General features: G+C 51.6%; 1 protein-coding gene across 6 annotated transcripts in view; it reads right to left on the bottom strand.

Moving 5' to 3' along the window:
- Window positions 1-2,012: 2,012 nt before the first annotated feature.
- The window catches only part of ATP6V0A1 (ATPase H+ transporting V0 subunit a1), a 63,054-nt gene continuing 47,906 nt past the window's right edge, over window positions 2,013-17,160 (bottom strand). For 2 of the 6 annotated variants that reach the window (XM_003913078.2, XM_003913076.4), the window contains exons 18-22: window positions 16,172-16,279; window positions 15,209-15,226; window positions 10,278-10,395; window positions 9,799-9,970; window positions 2,013-3,574 (exon numbers count right to left, since the gene is read on the bottom strand). In XM_003913078.2, the coding sequence (XP_003913127.1) occupies window positions 3,481-3,574; window positions 9,799-9,970; window positions 10,278-10,395; window positions 15,209-15,226; window positions 16,172-16,279 (510 nt within the window). In that variant the 3' untranslated portion in view covers window positions 2,013-3,480. The remainder of the gene's footprint in view (window positions 3,575-9,798; window positions 9,971-10,277; window positions 10,396-15,208; window positions 15,227-16,171; window positions 16,280-17,160) is intronic. The other 4 variants (XM_003913077.4, XM_003913075.4, XM_017950756.1 and 1 more) reach the window with 3 other exon arrangements.

Below are 17,160 nucleotides of genomic sequence, written 5' to 3'. Positions count from 1 at the left end.
TTTATATTTTTAGTAGAGATGGGGTTTCACCATGTTAGCCAGGATGGTCTCAATCTACTGACCTCATGATCCGACTGCCTCAGCCTCCCAAAGTGTTGGGATTACAGGCGTGAGCCACCGCGCCCGGCCCAACACCTGTATTTTTCTTATTGCCTTTTGTGGGTGTGATGTGGTATCTCCTTGTGGTTTTCATTTGCATTTCTGTAATGACTAATGGTGTGGAACATCTTTTCATGGCTTTATTGGCCATTCATATAGCTTACTTGGAGAAATGCCTATTCAAACCCTTTGCCTATTTAAAAAAACTGAGTTGTTTTTATTATTGGGTGTAAGAGTTACTTATATTCTAGATACAAGTCCCTTATCAGATAAATGATCTACAAATATTTTCTTCTATGAGGGTTGTCTTTTCAGTTTCTAGATTCTAACCTTTGAAGCACAAACATTTTTTTCTTTCGAGATAGAGTTTCACTCTTGTCACCCAGGCTGGAGTGCAGTGGCATGACCTTGGCTCACTGCAACCTCTGAATCCCGGGTTCAAGCAATTCTCCTGCCTCAGCCTCCCAAGTTGCTGGGATTACAGGCATGCACCACCACACTCGGCTAATTGTTTGTATTTGTAGTAGAGACAGGGTTTCTTCATGTTGGCCAGGCTGGTCTCGAACTCCTGACCTCAGGTGATCCACCTGCCTTGTCCTCCCAAAGTGCTGGGATTACAGGTTTGAGCCACCGTGCCCGGCGAAGCACAAAAGCTTTAAATTTTGCTGAAGCCTAACTTATCTATGTATTTTTTATTTTTTATCACTTGTGCTTTGGGTGTCATATCTAGAAATCACTGGCTAACTCAAGGTTAGGAAGATGTACTCCTATGGTTTCCCCTAAGAGTTTTATAGTTTTCACTTACATTTCAGGTCTGGAATCCACTTTGAGTTAATTTTTGCATATGGTGGGGGTAGTGGCCCAAATTTGTTCCTCTGCATGTGGAAACCCCATTGTACCAGTGTCATTTGTTGAAAAAGACAGATCTTTCCTCCGTGAATTATCTTGACCCCTTTATCAAAAATCAAGTGACCATAAATGTTAGGATTTATTCCTGGACTCTCAATTAGAATTCACTGATTCCAAATATCTATTCTTATGAGGCCTTCCCTTCCCACCGAGCAGAAGCTGAGAGCTCCCTGACCAGAGTTTCCACTGGAGACCTTATATTTGAGGAGCTGGGTGGGGTGGGCCCCTCAGGGCCGACTCCAGGGACAGGTAGCACTGTTAGGGAGGAGGAAGGGCTTCAGGCTAGGCTAGAACATGGAACGAACAGGGGGTTGTAGGGGGTTGCAGCCCTTTCACCTGTCTGGGGGCAGTGCTGGTCAGCCTGCCCAGGTCACATTCCTGGGCAGCCCCTGCCCTGGAGGCCCCTGGAGGGAGGAGCGAAGAGGGAGGGCACCGAGAATGCAGTGCCTCACTAGGCAGTGGGGAGGGGGCCTCCTGCCCAGCCCGCCGCCCTGGACGGTCTGCCTGCTCTCCGTCCTGCCGCCTGCCAATCCCAGCGCCTCACATTCCCCAGCTGCCCTGAGGAATCTGTGTGGAGCCTCCACTTACACTAAGGCCAGGGGTGTCAGGGCTCAAAATAGCCAGGCCACTGGGCCCTGGAGGGCACACTTGGAGAACAGGGAGAGACAGGTGGGGAGATACCCAGTGCCCCTCTGCCCCCATGCTGTCTGGATGTGCAATGAGTGAAGGGGAGATGAAGATAGGCTGCCCAGTCCCCTCCTCCCATAGGTAGTATCTGCAGAGCTGACTTGGATCCTGTGAGTGGGAAGGTGCCTGGGAAACTTGGAACAAGGTGAGAATTTCCCAAACCAACTGCCCAGCCAGGCCTACTGCAGCTGTGGCCTTTGACACAAGGAAAAGCAGCAACGCTGGAGGAGGGAGGCAAAGGTTGGGGGTCCAAAGGGGCTCAAGACGGCTGAGCCTGGAGCGACACAGGGGCTGTGGGCACAGTGACAGGCAGCTTCTCTGGGGGAGTCAAACATACTTTATTCAACATAGGAATGTCTCAACAGGAGGGCCTTGGGCAGGGTTCCCTGAACTATGCTTCAAACCCCACTGGAAACAGAGCAAAGATCATCACAAAAACCCGGGACACCAGGGCAGGGGGCTGCACAAGGTCGGGTCAGGTCACAGTGGACAAGCACACAGTGGCCCCGCCCAGGGCCAGCCCAGCCTGAGAGAGGGGATGAGGGCTCCAGGCAGCTCACTCAGAAAAGCAAGGGTGGGAGGAGGACACCAGCCTGGCCCACTCAGGGAATTCTTTCTACCACTGAAAGCAGTGGGGATTAACTTAGCTGGGGCTGCCACACCAGCACATGATTACAAGGTTTGGGGTGACGGGGAGGAAGCCCCTTGGCAGGGCTGTGCAGCCCTCACAGCCACATGCACGGCAGCCCTGCCAGTGGCTTCCAAACAGCAAACCATCAGTGACACTGACCTTCCCTGCCCAGGACACCCCTCCTGAGACCTGGGGCCAGTGTGGTGAGGAGTGGGCACTGGGGGGCAGAGCTAGGCAGGCTGCAGGCAGAACCAAGAAGACCTCAGTCCCACACTGAAGCCATCATGATTGCGGGTGGGGAAGATCTCAGGGTCTCCACCAGGGAAGAGCATCAGTCTGCACCCTTGGCCTGAGGGTGCGCTTGTGGGCAGGGCCCATGCAAGGCCTGAGAAGAAGCCAACCCCGGGGGAGGGAAGCCCTGTGCACTGCAGAGCAGCCAAGGCCTCTGTTCCAAGCACTCCCAGCTGTGCTATGTAGTGCAGGACAAGAACAGGGAGAGAGGAGGCGGGGAGCGCAGGGTGGGGTCAGGGAGATAGATATCCTATGACCCCTGGGGGTGACAGGGAGAAGCCACTCATGATGGCCTAGTTGGGTCCAGCTGAATGCCTGATTAACAAGCACGAGAGGGGGGTGGGCAAAGGACGCAAATATCACCTTCCTGGACCCACCCCTGCTAACCCAAGAGTGGGACATGTTACCAGCGTCCCCTTCTAGGGGAGAAGCTGTATTGCTTCCCCCCACTACTCCTGCTAGAAACTACAGTGGCGGATGCAGGGAACTCAAAGTCTAGATATGAATGTCATGGGTGCTCCTTCCATCTACAATGCACGGGGAAGATGAAAGGACTTTGGGATGGCGTGGGAATGCAGACTGGCTCACCACCAGGAGGCGGGAAGGGCTGTCTGGATGGAGGGAAGCTAAGAAGGCAAGGTTGGTGCCCAGTGGGTATGAGTGACCACGAGAAAATCACTACACTACACACAAAGCTAGGGTGATGGGAGGCCCAGGGAGGACTATTCTAGCTAAATGACTCACAGACGGGTGCCACGAATGCGCTGGTGCCCACAGATCACAACCACAGGCAGAGAAGCACAGCTGATCACTGTGGAGAGAGGTGGGGAGGGCAGCATGGGGCACATGGCCCTCACAGGGGCTCACTCTTCAAACTTCCCTTCCCGAATATGCTCGAAGGAGAAGGGTAGGAACTTGAAACCGGTCCCGCTGTAGAATTTATTCTGGAACTCAACCCTGGAGAAAGAGAAGAACGCTATCATTCAATAGAAACTTTGTGAAACTTTTTGGGACTTCACAGTTGGGCCAGAAAGATGCCCCGTGCCCACCTCGCCCCAAGCCTCCCTTCCCCAGGGGAGCTGGAGAAAGTCCAGAGTGCAGAGATCCCACTTTTAAGGCCTGGGACTCGCCTCAGCAAGAGTTTGACGTACAGAGGAAGGGACGTGCCCTCAGTTCCCAGTCTTGCTTTGTCCTGCCGAGCAGTGTGTGTTTATGCACAGCTCTCTGTACAGAGGCATGTGCAAAAAAAGTTCAGTTAGCTTGAGCCTAACATCGTTAATGAAGGAGTGGCCCCCAATGCCCCCTCCTGGCAGGGGATCACACAGCCCACCTCTAAGGGAAGCCCCCTCCAGGGACCCTGGGCAAGCACCTCTGTTTGCTTGTTATTTTTCCTGCGGGGAGCTAGAAGGGTGAGCTTGGAGTGAATGTTGAAGGCTTTCCATTTAAGGAAGGAAATTCCCAGGAAAGAGGGGGAGTTAGGAGGGGAAGTCTTCTCAAAGCAATGGCAAAAATATTCTCCAACCACAAAAACATCTCAGAAAGAATTCTTCTCTTGGGGAGTAAAAAAAAAGCCTGAGCTCCCTTCCCAGCAGTTCAACAGCCATGCCTGATAGTCTCTGTGGGGCTCTTGCACTCTCAGGGAGGGCGGGAGGAAGACTGTCCCATAAGCAGAGCTGGGCTGCTTGGCTGTGCTTCCTCCTACAAACTCACCCTGGACAGCTGCCCAGCAACCAAACCACACCAAATAAGGGCAGAAAAATGCATGATTCAGAGAATAAAAAGGCCAAGGAGAACTGCCTTGAGGAATAGTTTCCACATGGTGCTGTGTGACCCTGGAGGCACTGGAGCCCCTGTAAGAACAGGCAGGGGTGGGGCTGTGGCAGGCTCCAGGTGACAGGTCATGTGCAGGGTGAGGGCTTTGAGGCGCTTTAAAGCTTCAGGAACCCTCGAGTTCCCTAACTCAGTCTTTACAAACAGCTTCCTCCCTCCAAGCCAAGAAGCAGGAATTAAGAGAACAGGGGCTGGGAGGTGGCTGGGGACCAAAGGTTACAGACAGTTTGCCAGTGGCATTGGGAGCTCCTCAGAGGCCCTTCACTGGGGTGCAGGCTGAGGAACACCCCCTTGGAGAAGACACAACAGAATTTTCTGAGTGGGAGTAAAAGCAGTCGGCTTTCTCCCACACATCCCCACATTCCACAGGGGTGGGTCAAGGTTTTCCAGGAAAAACAGGACTCAGGAGGGGGAGGACACAGAGCTTCCAACTGACGTTAGCTCAGGGTTCCTGCCAGAGCAATTCCAAACCAGGCCCTGGATTCACCCATGTCCCAACACCACACCAAAACTACTTCTCCAAGTTCCAGTTACTGAGACCACCTCTGAGAGAATGCAGTGGGGCCTAGCGGTAGGTTCCTGCTTCTCACCCACTTGTGTTAGGTTTGAATTCTTCATACTGAATAGACTGTGTTCCCATGTGGCAAGGGTTATTTCAGAACAGCTGAAAAGAGATTTGTATGTCCCCTTTTCATTCAACAATACATAGCCAGAGAGTGCACAAGTCACCTGAGGGTCCCAGGCCATTACCTAGGAGTGAATGTCAGCCTTGGTAGGGTATGCTGACCCCCAAATCCAGTGAGATGTCCAGAACTCTGACCCCACCCCCTGCCTGGCTAATCACAAAACCATTCTAATCTCCAAACTGGTCAAATGCAGCAGCAGCTTTGTTTTCAGATGCCTGTGGGGGCACCACCCTTTTCTTGGCACCCCTCCAGTCACCTTATCTACCCATGGGGCCCAGCGAGGAGGAAGAGGGATATATGCCTGGGAGGGGCACATCAATTGTACTGTGTGAGCAGACAGGTGGCCTCTCCGACATACTGCCCAATACTGCCCCTCCCACCAGCTGCTGCTTTAGAGACTTAGAGTGGCCAGAACTGGGACATCTCGGGTCTATCTTGAGGTCAGCCTGATTTTACCTCCTTCCCCGGCCACCCTCACCCCAACCACCAAACACAAAGCTGGAAAGCAATTTCCCTGCCAGTCTCCCCACCCTCTCCTGTTGAACTGGGGAAAGGTGTGCTTCTTGAGAAAGTACAAACATGAAGTTCCCTGGGGCAAGGAGGGCCCCATCTGCCATCCTAGGTTCTTCCTTCTTTTTGGGCCTCTCCACTGCTCTGCTCAGGGAGACTCCAAGGTCTCGCCATGCCCCAAGCCACTGAAATGCACCTCTAGAATTCAACAGCTGTGAGGAGAGCCTCAGGAAACCAGATGAGTGTCTCTATCATCTCTTCCAGCTCCAGCACTTGGCAAAGGCCACCGGGTGACTCAGAGGGATTAACTGGGACCAAAAGACATCATTCCTGCCACGTAACAGGAACTCTTGTTTCCTCGAGTGGGTGAAGGAGGAAGGAGTCTTGGGGCCACTTCCCTTTCCTGGTGGAGGTTGTGACTGAGGGCAGGCAGTGTGGAAATACAATTCTGGGCTGACCTGTTTATCTAGCCCATTCTGCCACTCTCTGTGCAGTTCAGGGCCTAGAACACACATCCGTCTGATAGCCCGAATATCAGGGCAATGAGGCCGGCGTGGAACTACATTTTAAGAGTTCTGAGTTCTCCTGGGCAGCCATTCCCTCAACTGCTCCATGCTGTCATGCCGTGGCAACACTGCATTCCTATCAAGGAGTTGGTCCCTGATTCTGTCCCTTTAATCGCCACCCAATCTGTGTACATCTATGTGTATGTGGAATTCGCTAGGTAAGGAGAAACCAGGTTCCTTGGAAGGTAGGCCCTGGGGCAACAGTTCTGCATACAAATCAGTTTGATGTTTACAGTGATAACTACAATCAAATCCCTGTCTCATGCCTTCTCTGAAGAAGAAAAGACGTCTAATTACAGTAGGTAAGAAGCCAAGCACCCTTCATGTGGCAGGAGGGAGGAAAAGAGAGAGAAAACTTGGGAGACAGAATTAGTTGCTTAATACCTTAACCTGCTCACGGTTTTCAAACACATCACCCCCCTTCCTATGACGCTGCATGAATCTCACACTAGTGGTTTATATGTTATCGAATCAAATGTTTTTCTCATTGTCCCCACTGAAGAGACCCAGAGCTTGTATAATGGGGCAGCCCTTGAATCAGGAAACAGCAGGGACAAAGTGGGAAATATGAAGATGCCTAGGCTGGATGCCAGGAAGAATAGCAGCACCATCCCTACAGCTGGTTCAGCAGCCCCAGAGACTCCACCTGGCTCCACCCTGGTAAGAGGGCCACAGCTCAGAACGCCTCCTGCAGTCCTGGGCCACAGGGAAGATCCAGGCATCCTGGACGCACAGCTGCATTTTGCCAGGAGGGGGCGCACAACCACCAACTTCATTCACTCCTGTTTTAGTGGTGGGGGAGGCGCCTCACTCATGTCGCAGGGACAGCCCTCCAAAGACGAGATTCTGGAAGCTGCACAAAGGAGGTTTGCACTGTTTATTCCTCTCCTACCCAATACTCCTATTGCCAAAATACATACGACATATACGGGGAGGCTGTTCCTTGCAAACAGCACCTGAGGGCATTCTGATGGTATTCCTCTGCCTCCTGTGGGGTCTCCTCTCATTCTGGACAGGTTAAAAGCAGTTTCTTTATGGGGGACCCCAGGCAGACACCCTCTCTCCAGGGCATCCCACTTTTTTTTTTTTTTTGAGACGGAGTCTTGGTCTGTCGCCCAGACTGGAGTGCAGTGGTGCAATCTCGGCTCACTGCAACCTCCATCTCCTGGGTTCAAGCAATTCTCCTGCCTCAGCCTCCCAAGTAGCTGGGATTACAGGCACCCACCACCACGCCCAGCATTTTTAGTAGAGATGGGGTTTCGCCATGTTGGCCAGGCTGGTCTCGAACTCCTGATCTCAGGTGATCCGCCTACCTTAGCCTCCCCAAATGCTGGGATTACAGGTGTGAGCCACGGTACCCAGCAAGGGCATCCCACTTTTAAGCAGAGCAGCCGCGACCCATCCTGGAGCACCTGCTTTTTGCTGTGGCAGCACCTGGTGTGTGCATTCCTTCCTACTTGCTCACAGTAACCTTGGTAGTGAATGTTCTGCTCAGGTCCCCTCCCTACTGTGACAGAGCTGGAATTCCAACCCAGGTCGCCCGATTCAGAAGCCTGCTGTCCTGTCACTCATCACTTCAGTTCAGGGGGACATGGGAAGACACGGGGAGGCCACAGGTGAGCCTGAGGAGGAAGCAATCCTCTGGCAACAAAACCAGGCTCAGGCCCAGGCGACCTTGCTCTGCAGCAGTGCCCGGCTCCCGCCCTGCCCAGGGAGGAGATGACTGGCTACCCACGTGGGCTGGAATCAAGGTGAGGTGGTCACTGTTCCCTCAAACCCAGGGCTCAAGGGACAGGAGTGAAAAGAAAAGGAAGGAGACCAAGGGGCAAGAAAAAGTGAATCCTCAGAGGTTTCTCGTGCACCGAGGAGGGCTGAGGAAGTGTGCTTGGGGGAGGGGGGTCGGCTGATAAGCTGAGAATACGGGGGCCAGCCAGATGAGCTGGGTGGGGAGGAGGGAGGCCAGACAGAAGAGAGCCAGGCCAGAGGAAGCTACGTCTACTGACACAGCAGGGTTTCTGAAGAAGAGTGCACCCCAGCCACGTCTTGCCCTTCCATGCCTCACCCTCCGCCCGTCATTCAGAAAAACCCACAGCTGAATCTTTGAGGAGGCTCGCGGTCACCCAGCCATGAGAAAATCAAAGATAAAGGGGAGTGGGGAAGGAGTTTCTCAGGTTCAGATGCTGGATTTTCTTCAGGTTTGGAGAACAAAGAGAACATTCATAGTCTTCTTCTGGCCTTGGGCTCATGAACACAGAGCATCCCATCCAGGGGCCTCCAAGGCACACCAGTGAGTCAGACCCCTATGCTCGTAAAACAGGAGGAGTGTGTGAGTGCTTCTCTGGGGAGAGGGGCCAGAACTTCCAGAGACACTGGGGTTTGGAGACCCCAAAAAAGAGAATCACAACATAAAGGAGGAAATAGAGACCCAAAGAAGTGGAGTCTGAGGTGGAACAGCCACAGAAAATACAGACTGTCCCAGTTTTTAGTATAAGCATGTCCCATGCACATTTGGGAAATACTCATACTGAAAAAATTATTTGTTTATGTGAAATACACACTGTATTTTTTTTTTTTTTAATTTTTTGAGACAGAGTCTTGCTTTGTTGCCCAGGCTGGAATGCAGTGGCAGAATCTTGGCTCACTGCAACCTCCACCTCCTGGGTTTAAGCAATTCTCCTGCCTCAGCCTCCCAAGTAGTTGGGATTACAGGCATGTGCTACCACACCTGGTTAATTTTTGCATTTTTAGTAGAGACGGGGTTTCACCATGTTGGCCAGGCTGGTCTCGAATTCCTGACCTCGAATCACCTCCTGAGGCAAGTGATTCACCTGCCTTAGCCTCCCAAAGTGCTGGGATTACAGGCGTGACCCACCACACCCGGCCACACTGTGTTTTTATGTGCTAAATCTGGCAACCCTGGTTTGAGGTGGTCACAGCCCAGACTACACCCCCGCTCTCCCAGTCCCAGAGGCTGAACTCATGCTTTCTCCACACAGAGCCATTAGGAGTCCATTAAAGAAAACAAACAGAACCACCCCAAACCTGCCCTTCTGAAGAAGCTTCGTGAGTGTACCAACCTTCACCCTATAGAGCCAGGAATCCCCCCAGCCCACAATGGAGCTGCCAAGGGTCCAACTCAAAGACCCCTGGCACAATGACAGAACAACGAGGGCAAAGCTGGGGTGCAGTGTGCTCTAGCCTTTCCTGCACTTAGCATCCAATCCAGAGCTGCTTCCACTGTTCTGAAGACAGAAGAGTTACACACCAGAGAGAAAACCAGAAACCCTACGACCCCAGCAGCCCCTCTAAGCCAAAATCAGGAGCACTGGGGACAGCTAAAGGCAGGGAGCGGGACCTGACACCACTCACCAGGGACCTCTCCCTAGAGTCTAGGGAAGGCTGAGTTGTGCTTTTCTGTCTGAAACTCAGTGGCAAAGCTGGTGCTGGGGTGTCCTGAGGTAAAGCTAGTGCAGGGCCAGCTCATGTTTCCTGCACAGAGCTGCAGGGCTGTGTTGGGAGAAAAGCTGCCCTCTCACCGCAGCTAAGGACACATCCACCCCCACGCCCGCCCTGCCCCACTGCCCCTCACCAGTGTAAGCGCAGTGCATGGAGAAAGGCTGAGAGGCCCTCCATGATCAGGAGGATGGCCACGGTCAGGGTGGCAAAGGCAGCGAAGATGAAGAACAGCGCCAAACCTCCTGCCAGGCTCTTCACGCTCAGGCCGATGTGGATCACCATGGTCCAAAGCACCTCAGACAGCTCTGGGGAATGGGAGACACAAAATCCAGTGCAGTTTGGCAAGAGGCAGCTGTAGGCACGAATTTTGCTCTGCCATTTCCCCACTAGGGTTCCCTGGACCCTGGCTTCCCACTGCCTTAGTGGGACCGCCATGCAGAGCTAACCTGGCAAAAGTGCCGAGCCTCCTGTCTGTACTCATTCTCCTTGCGTTCAGGAACCTGAATAATTCCAGAACCTTCATGTAATTTCCATTCTACTTAAGCTCCCCAACTGAGAGTACGACCACAGAGGGGGAAACTAGAGTTCCGGAGCCCGGAGAGGGGTACTCACGCGCATGAGCAAGGCTGAGGGCCCAGAGCCGCAAGTAGGAGGCAGTGTTGGAGATGCAGCCCAGGCAGTACTCGATGGTATGGATGGCCTGGTGGACCATGGTGTCCCCAAAGTCAAACTGTCGTGAGAGGAAACCAGAGAGAAAACATAAGGCTAGGAGGGGAATGTGCAGGCATTCTGAGTTGTGGCTACCTGGCGCTTTGAACCTGGGCCAGGGCAGGGGACTGCACTTCCCATGGTTGGCACCTCAACTCTGGAGCGGCCAGAAGCACCCAGTGGTGAACTCAGGTGGTGATTTCGGCAATGCCTTCCCCAAAAATCCTGCCTGGCTTAGCCCTCACCTGGGACACCTCCATTCCCCTCAATACACTACATTTTCATTAACTACATCTTAGTAAGATTCTTCTCGACACATTTGTTTTTCTCCCTCTGGGGCTCTGTGCTCAAGAGGGGAGCGTGTGCTGAGTTGAGACACTGTTGGGAAAGTGACTGTCTGAGTCTGGGACCCTAAGGACCTGCAGGAGGGCAGGAAGGGATTTTCCCCAGACTGTGCTTCAGGAGATGGGCTCTCAATCTGGACACTGTCCTGAGAAGACTAGGCCTCTACAGCCACTTTACTTATTCTTTTTACAGCCTTTAGGGAGCAAGATAACCTTCTTTTTCTTTTGTGACGTCTAAAGAGATTACATGGTGATTTTTTTTTCCCTACATGATTTCACCACCATGTACAGGGAAATCCTAACGGAGTGTACGAATTTCCACATGGGTTAAGGCCAAACAGCACATCTCCAGTTTGTTTGTTTTCATTTTCCTCAAGCTCCCTTTGTCCCAGTTTTCCTTTCAATACCAAGAATTATTTCCAGAATAAAGGAATGGGCTGGAACAAGCTCTTGGGAGTGCACTTTCAGGATTGCTCCAAGCACAGTCAGGGGTGAACATGGGCTTTTGAATTTGGTATATTCTGGAAGTCCCAGGTACTTTCCCTGGGCCTCTCACTCTGTCAGGCTGACCAAAGACCAGGAGGCACTCCCTTACGGGGCTTCCCCCACAGAGCCCAGACCACAATCCTCTGAGCTTTCAGACACTTCTGAGGGCTCAGTGGCCTCCCCATCGGCCCCTGCCTTCAGATCAGGGTCTATTTTTCGCAGCAGTTCCTTTAAAAACCCACGTGATTCCACTCCCAAAGGACACCAGAAATGCCTTGGGAAATCACTGAGAACATGGGGATGGGAGAAAGTGGCTCGGCTGGTAAAGCCACAACAGCCCAGGCCACAGGGGTGCAGCCAGTGTGGAGGGGGCTGACTCCACCATGCCATCTCTGGGCAAACGTCTGCTTTTCCCTCACCTCTATCGACACCTAGTCTATTTCTGGGCTTTTCTTCCAGAACAGGCTCTTCAAGTGTCCTTACTTACCCTGAAAACTAGGGTAATCCTAGTTCCCTGAGTTTCCTAAATCATAACACCGTGGTTAAGAGCTCTTTCCTACCACTGCTGGTTGCTGCCACAGGGCCTGCATCGAAAGGAAGAAGTCCATGGCTCCCAGGAGTGCTGATCTCTACTCCTATGGGCCAGGGGGGCAGTGACCACTGGGCTCCCTTACAGCCAACCCTTCCGTGTTTTCATTCCACCTCAAGTTTCTCCCACTGAAAAAAGTGCAGGACGGGAGAGAAGCCTCGCTTCCAGGCCTTACCCTTGCCTTCTCTCCTTCATTCCCAGCTTCCTGCAGGCATTCTGAGGAGAGGCAAGGACTGGGTGAGAAATCCAGCCTAGCACTTATGAGTCTGCCGCTCAGCACACACCCAGTATCAATCAGCCATGACCGACCATGAATCGCTGCAGAGTCAATGTCCACATCCTCTGCCTCAGCTTCCTCTCTGCCCAGCCAGTCGTCACCCTACTGCACCCTGGCTTCCACTTTCACTCCTCCACAAAATGCCTCTACTTAGCAAGGTCACCCTGACCTCCCAGTTGTTACATCTTTTTTTTTTTTTTTTTGAGATAGAGTTTCACTGTTCACCCAGGCTGGAGTGCAGTGGCGTGATCTCAGCTCATTGCAACCTCTGCCTCCCGGGTTCAAGCAATTCTCCTGCCTCAGCCTCCTTAGTAGCTGAGATTATAGGCGCACACCACCACACCTGGCTGATTTTTGTACTTTTAGTAGAGATGGGGTTTCACCATGTCAGCCAGGCTGGTCTTGAACTCCCGACCTCAGGTGATCCACCCACCTTGGCCTCCCAAAGTGCTGGGACTACAGGCGTGAGCTACCGCACCCGGCCCAGTTGTTAAAGCTAACAGACGTTCTGTGTCCTTGTCCATGCTCTTGCAGTGTCTGTCACTATGGCCTCTTCCTCCTTCTTGAAATACCTGCCTCCCCTTGGTTTTCCTCCTACCTCTCCGGACAGTTCTTTTTAGTCTCTATCGAGGTTTTTTTTTTTTTTCCTTTTTTGAAACAGGAGTGCAGTGGCATGATCTCAGCTCACTGCAACCTCTGCCTCCCAGGAGAATCAAGTGATTCTCCTCCCTCAGCCTCCCAAGTAGCTGGGATTACAGGCGTGAGCCACCGCGCCTGGCCTTGGGACCTATAGCTTTCACTTCTTTAATATCTCATATTGGTTCCTTCCTTTCCAACTCGTCCTACAAACACCTTACTTCACTTCAGGCTTTCTGTTCTGTCCTGAATGACATCAAATGATGTGTCCATGCCTCCTGACCTTGCCCCTCCCCAACCCAATATACCCTACAACATGGTCACTGGGGGTATTTCCTCAATGCACCATGGCTATGTCACCACCAGCTTCACCACCGTCTCTTGGATGGCTCCTTGTTGTCCAAATGAGGCAAAAACTACTATGGCTGGTTTCTGCCAACCTCCAGTCTCACCTGTCCCCAGTTCCCCGCCCCTGCCTCTGCTCCAGCCAAGCTGAATACTTGCTAGTCCCCAACATGTGATGGGCCTGCAGGTCTTTTGCCTGTGAAGCTGCATATGCTGGTGGTCTGCATCGCTCCTCTACAGGGCCTCCTGCTTGACCAGAGTAAGATAACTTCCTTAGGGAGTCCTTCCAGGGTCTCCTTTTCCACCCTCACCCCAGTGTTCATCAGCTGCCCTCTTTCTGTGCTCCCATAGCATCTGGGGCACACTTCTATCACAGCACCTGTCATCCAGACTGTCTCCCCACTTTGGGAGGTCTTTGAAGGCAAGCACTATGTTCTTCTCTGTTTCTGTAGCACTATACATAGTGCTGGACGCATGGAGAGTGAGTGAATGCATGGATGGGTGGGATGAATGCACCTGGTGAGGAGACAGTGGGGAGAGGTGCCACTGACCCTTGCTGAGTGGTCACGGCCTTTGAAGATTTCCCAGACAACCAAGTGGCCTGGCTCTGGTGTGCAGCTGGACTGAGTCCCCACTAGGGAGAGGTACTAATGCTTCCACTGGGCTGGAGCAAGGGCCTGCATGGGACAAATACATTTTCACAGCCAAGCAAAATGGGGAAGTTCCAGAAGTAGGCTGAACTTTTTTTTTAGGAATCTGTTTTGTTTGAAATCATTAGATAAATGTCATGGGTATCTAAATTTGGCTATAGAGAACCAGACTGTGTATGTGCCTGATAAAAATAAAATGTTTAGACTACTTGGGTAGCCAAGGGTAGCTGAATCCCTGAGTGAGCTGGGTGGCCAGGGATTGGGGGCTGAATTAGAGTCTATCTTGTTGGATGTCCAGCCTCCTGGGATATGGCTACAAATGAGAACACTGGTGCACAATAGCTGGTCAGATCATTCCGACAATGTGGGTGCATGGCTAGGAAGACATTTAAAAAGCAGTGTTGTTGGAGGCAGTGAGCCTGGGAAAGGGTTGGGCTCCTCACTAACATGGAGCACACCCCACCCATCCCTGCCAGGTAGCTCAGCCAGGGACTGCACAGATGAGCAGTCCAGGAATATAGACACTCTTTGATGCCAGCAAAGGAGCCTCTCTAGGCTTCAGGAAGACCAGGCCCTGCCTGTGTTTACATAGAACAGCAAAGGCTTTCCCATTCCCATCCCACTGCCCTCCTAGAGAGGACCAGAGAGTCAGGAAGGGAAGGGTACAGTTTGTGGGTCTAGGCATTTTAGAGAGAAGTGCTGGGGGAAGATGCAAACAGTGCAGCAAGGCCTTTTAAAAACCCAATTTAAAGAGTGTACGTTGCTAAGTAAATTACTGCTGAGCCAGAGGGCCTTCTACTCGAGATATGGCCTGAACAGTTAGTCAACTTGCTTTCCAGTCTCTGTTACTCTTTGTTATTCTCTCTGTGTGGCTGATATAGTATTAACTCCTTTCACCCAGATGGATTATTTCCTTTGGGATGCATCTGGAAGGCAAAGCCTCCTTTTGAACGCTGTCTCCCTCTCACCTGGGTCACATGGAGGTAGAGCTGACCCCGAGAAGGGTCCACCACTTCTAAGTTGAAGCATCATCAAGCTGAGGAGGGCAGCAGGAAGAGGCTGGCTCAGACAGGGGGGAAGGGTAAGCTTTGCTCACAAGCACTTGGAGGAGCAGGGAGGAAACGGCTACTTCCAGTGGCTGGGAGTAGAACAACCACAACATCACAGGAGAGGAAGGCAGAGGCCAATGGGACTTAACCCCCAAGAGGAGTCACTTCAAGAATGCCAGTGCAGACATTACTTGTAGCTCCTTTCAAAGCCATTCTCTGAGGCATTAGATCAGCAAAGTCAATGAAACAAAGACAGAGGTGACCGAATGAGATGCAGTTAATGGAGATGAGCTTTTTAGAACACAGGTTCACGAACTGGTTAGAAATGGCCAGTGAAATGCAGGATGCACAGGAGTCATGTGTGTGGCCCCAGGGTGTGGCAGGGTCAGCAGAGTGATTACAAGGATGGGAAGAGAGAAGCCCAGATAAACACGAAGGCAACGCCAACTTTCATCTTACCACTTCGTCCTCGGTAGGCTTGAAAACACAAATTTACACTTAGTGGGGAGCCACGCCACACACAAGGTCACAAGTTAGGAGCACAAGGCTACTGAATGCTTCTTGGGGAGGATTGTTCATGTTAAATGGGCTAGCACGTTGGAGGCAGGCCTCCTCAGCATACACACAAAGCGAAATCAGCAGGAATTTAGAGCATTAAGATAGGTACTTTTTAAAGGCATCCCCAGGCCTTGTGATTTCTTTTTTAAAAAAGCATATATAGTGAAAGTGGTCAGACAGACTGAAAAGTCCAACTTGGGTCCTCAACTCCTATTTTATTTGATTTAAAAAGAACATAATGAGCAGATGAGATTTAATAGTTCAGTTCAGAGGCTTTGTGCTACAAGGGGTCAGGCAAGGAGAGTGGGCTTGGAGGTGCTATCTTAAGGAAAAGTCTAGTTTGGCCTAATTCTCTCTCTCCCTGTAAAAAGTAGGCAAATGACACCAAAAAGGCTCAAACAAAATATCTGCAGCAAGAACACATCAGTGGTATAGGACTTCAAAAGTACCAGTGATTATAGCTGGTGAGTAATGCAAATGGAATGATCCTTGGAAGGGTCAATGGATGAAGAAGCTGTGCTTAGTGACCTGTGTTTCAGGTCGTAAGAGTTGGGATGCTGAGGCCTGCTCTGCCTCAGGCGAGAGAGCAGTCAGTAATGGAGACCTGCGTGCAGAGCACTGCAGGCAAAATCTGGAATTCAAGACAGGAACAAAACTGCTGCAGGCTCTGGGGGCAACAGCTGGAGCTTAGGGCAGGGTCCACTGGAAAAAGCTGTGGTGCCCTAAGAGGTCCAGAAGGCAGGCTGAGTATTAATTAGTATTTTTATTTTTCAAGGAGAAGACTGGAGTGAGGCCTCTTAGGGTACACAAGACTAGGGCTGACCCGAGGTGGAAGGAGAGGAAGCCCACACCACGGGATCTTACCTCATCTGCGTCCTCTGAGTGGGTGGAGAGCTGGTCATGCTGAATAATCTCAGCATCCTCCTCTGTCGGTCCGTTGCCCACCCTGATCCCACCAAAGTTGAGAGTTCCCTACACAGATGAACAGAAAGAGTAGAATTTGCCTGGGCTTTAACATGACATTCTGTGAGGTGGGAAGGGCGATGGTTAGTAACACAAACCTCAGAAAAGCATATAGTCTAACAACAAAAACAAAACCCACTGACTGAACAGCTAAGTAAAATCAAACAACTGTTCCACCCCAACCACCACCTTCCCCAGCCCCAGACCAACCTACAGTTATCACCTTACCCTTCTTCAGAGGAAATATGCAGTTCTGTCTACTATGCCAAGAGGCACCAGCCTCACCTGGGTCAACGCTAATTGAGAATCCTGCTTGAATGAAAACCTTAATAGGAACAGATTCTCATTACAAGTACAGCTCTATCTGTAAAGCCTGCAAGGGCCCAAGCTTTTCTGGCACTAACAATTAGACTTTCTAAGAGGAAGAGGGGCCAAATGACATGGTGATTGTACACTAGTCTGATAAGCTTTTAACAGGAGCCCAAGAATTCCAGCAACCTCCTCCAGAAATGTACCATGTCTCTGCCCAGGAACAAAGAACTTCCAAGGTCAGAGAAGGAAAAAAAAGCTTAATGTATATTCACTTGTGGCTAGAGAGTGCTGAGCTTAAAAAGATGAGGAGGGGGCTCCTTTTCTTCAGCGGAGGGCTCTGGAATGTTAAAATAATTCTTCCGGCCGGGCGCGGTGGCTCAAGCCTGTAATCCCAGCACTTTGGGAGGCCGAGACGGGCGGATCACGAGGTCAGGAGATCGAGACCATCCTGGCTAACACGGTGAAACCCCGTCTCTACTAAAAAAATACAAAAAACTAGCCGGGCGAGGTGGCTGGCGCCTGTAGTCCCAGCTACTCGGGAGGCTGAGGCAGGAGAATAGCGTAAACCCGGGAGGCGG

The sequence above is a fragment of the Papio anubis genome, chromosome 17, assembly GCF_008728515.1.
Source record: "Papio anubis isolate 15944 chromosome 17, Panubis1.0, whole genome shotgun sequence".
Taxonomy (NCBI): domain Eukaryota; kingdom Metazoa; phylum Chordata; class Mammalia; order Primates; family Cercopithecidae; genus Papio; species Papio anubis.
Note: the sequence above shows the minus strand (reverse complement) of the source record. Positions and strands in the feature narration are given on the sequence as shown.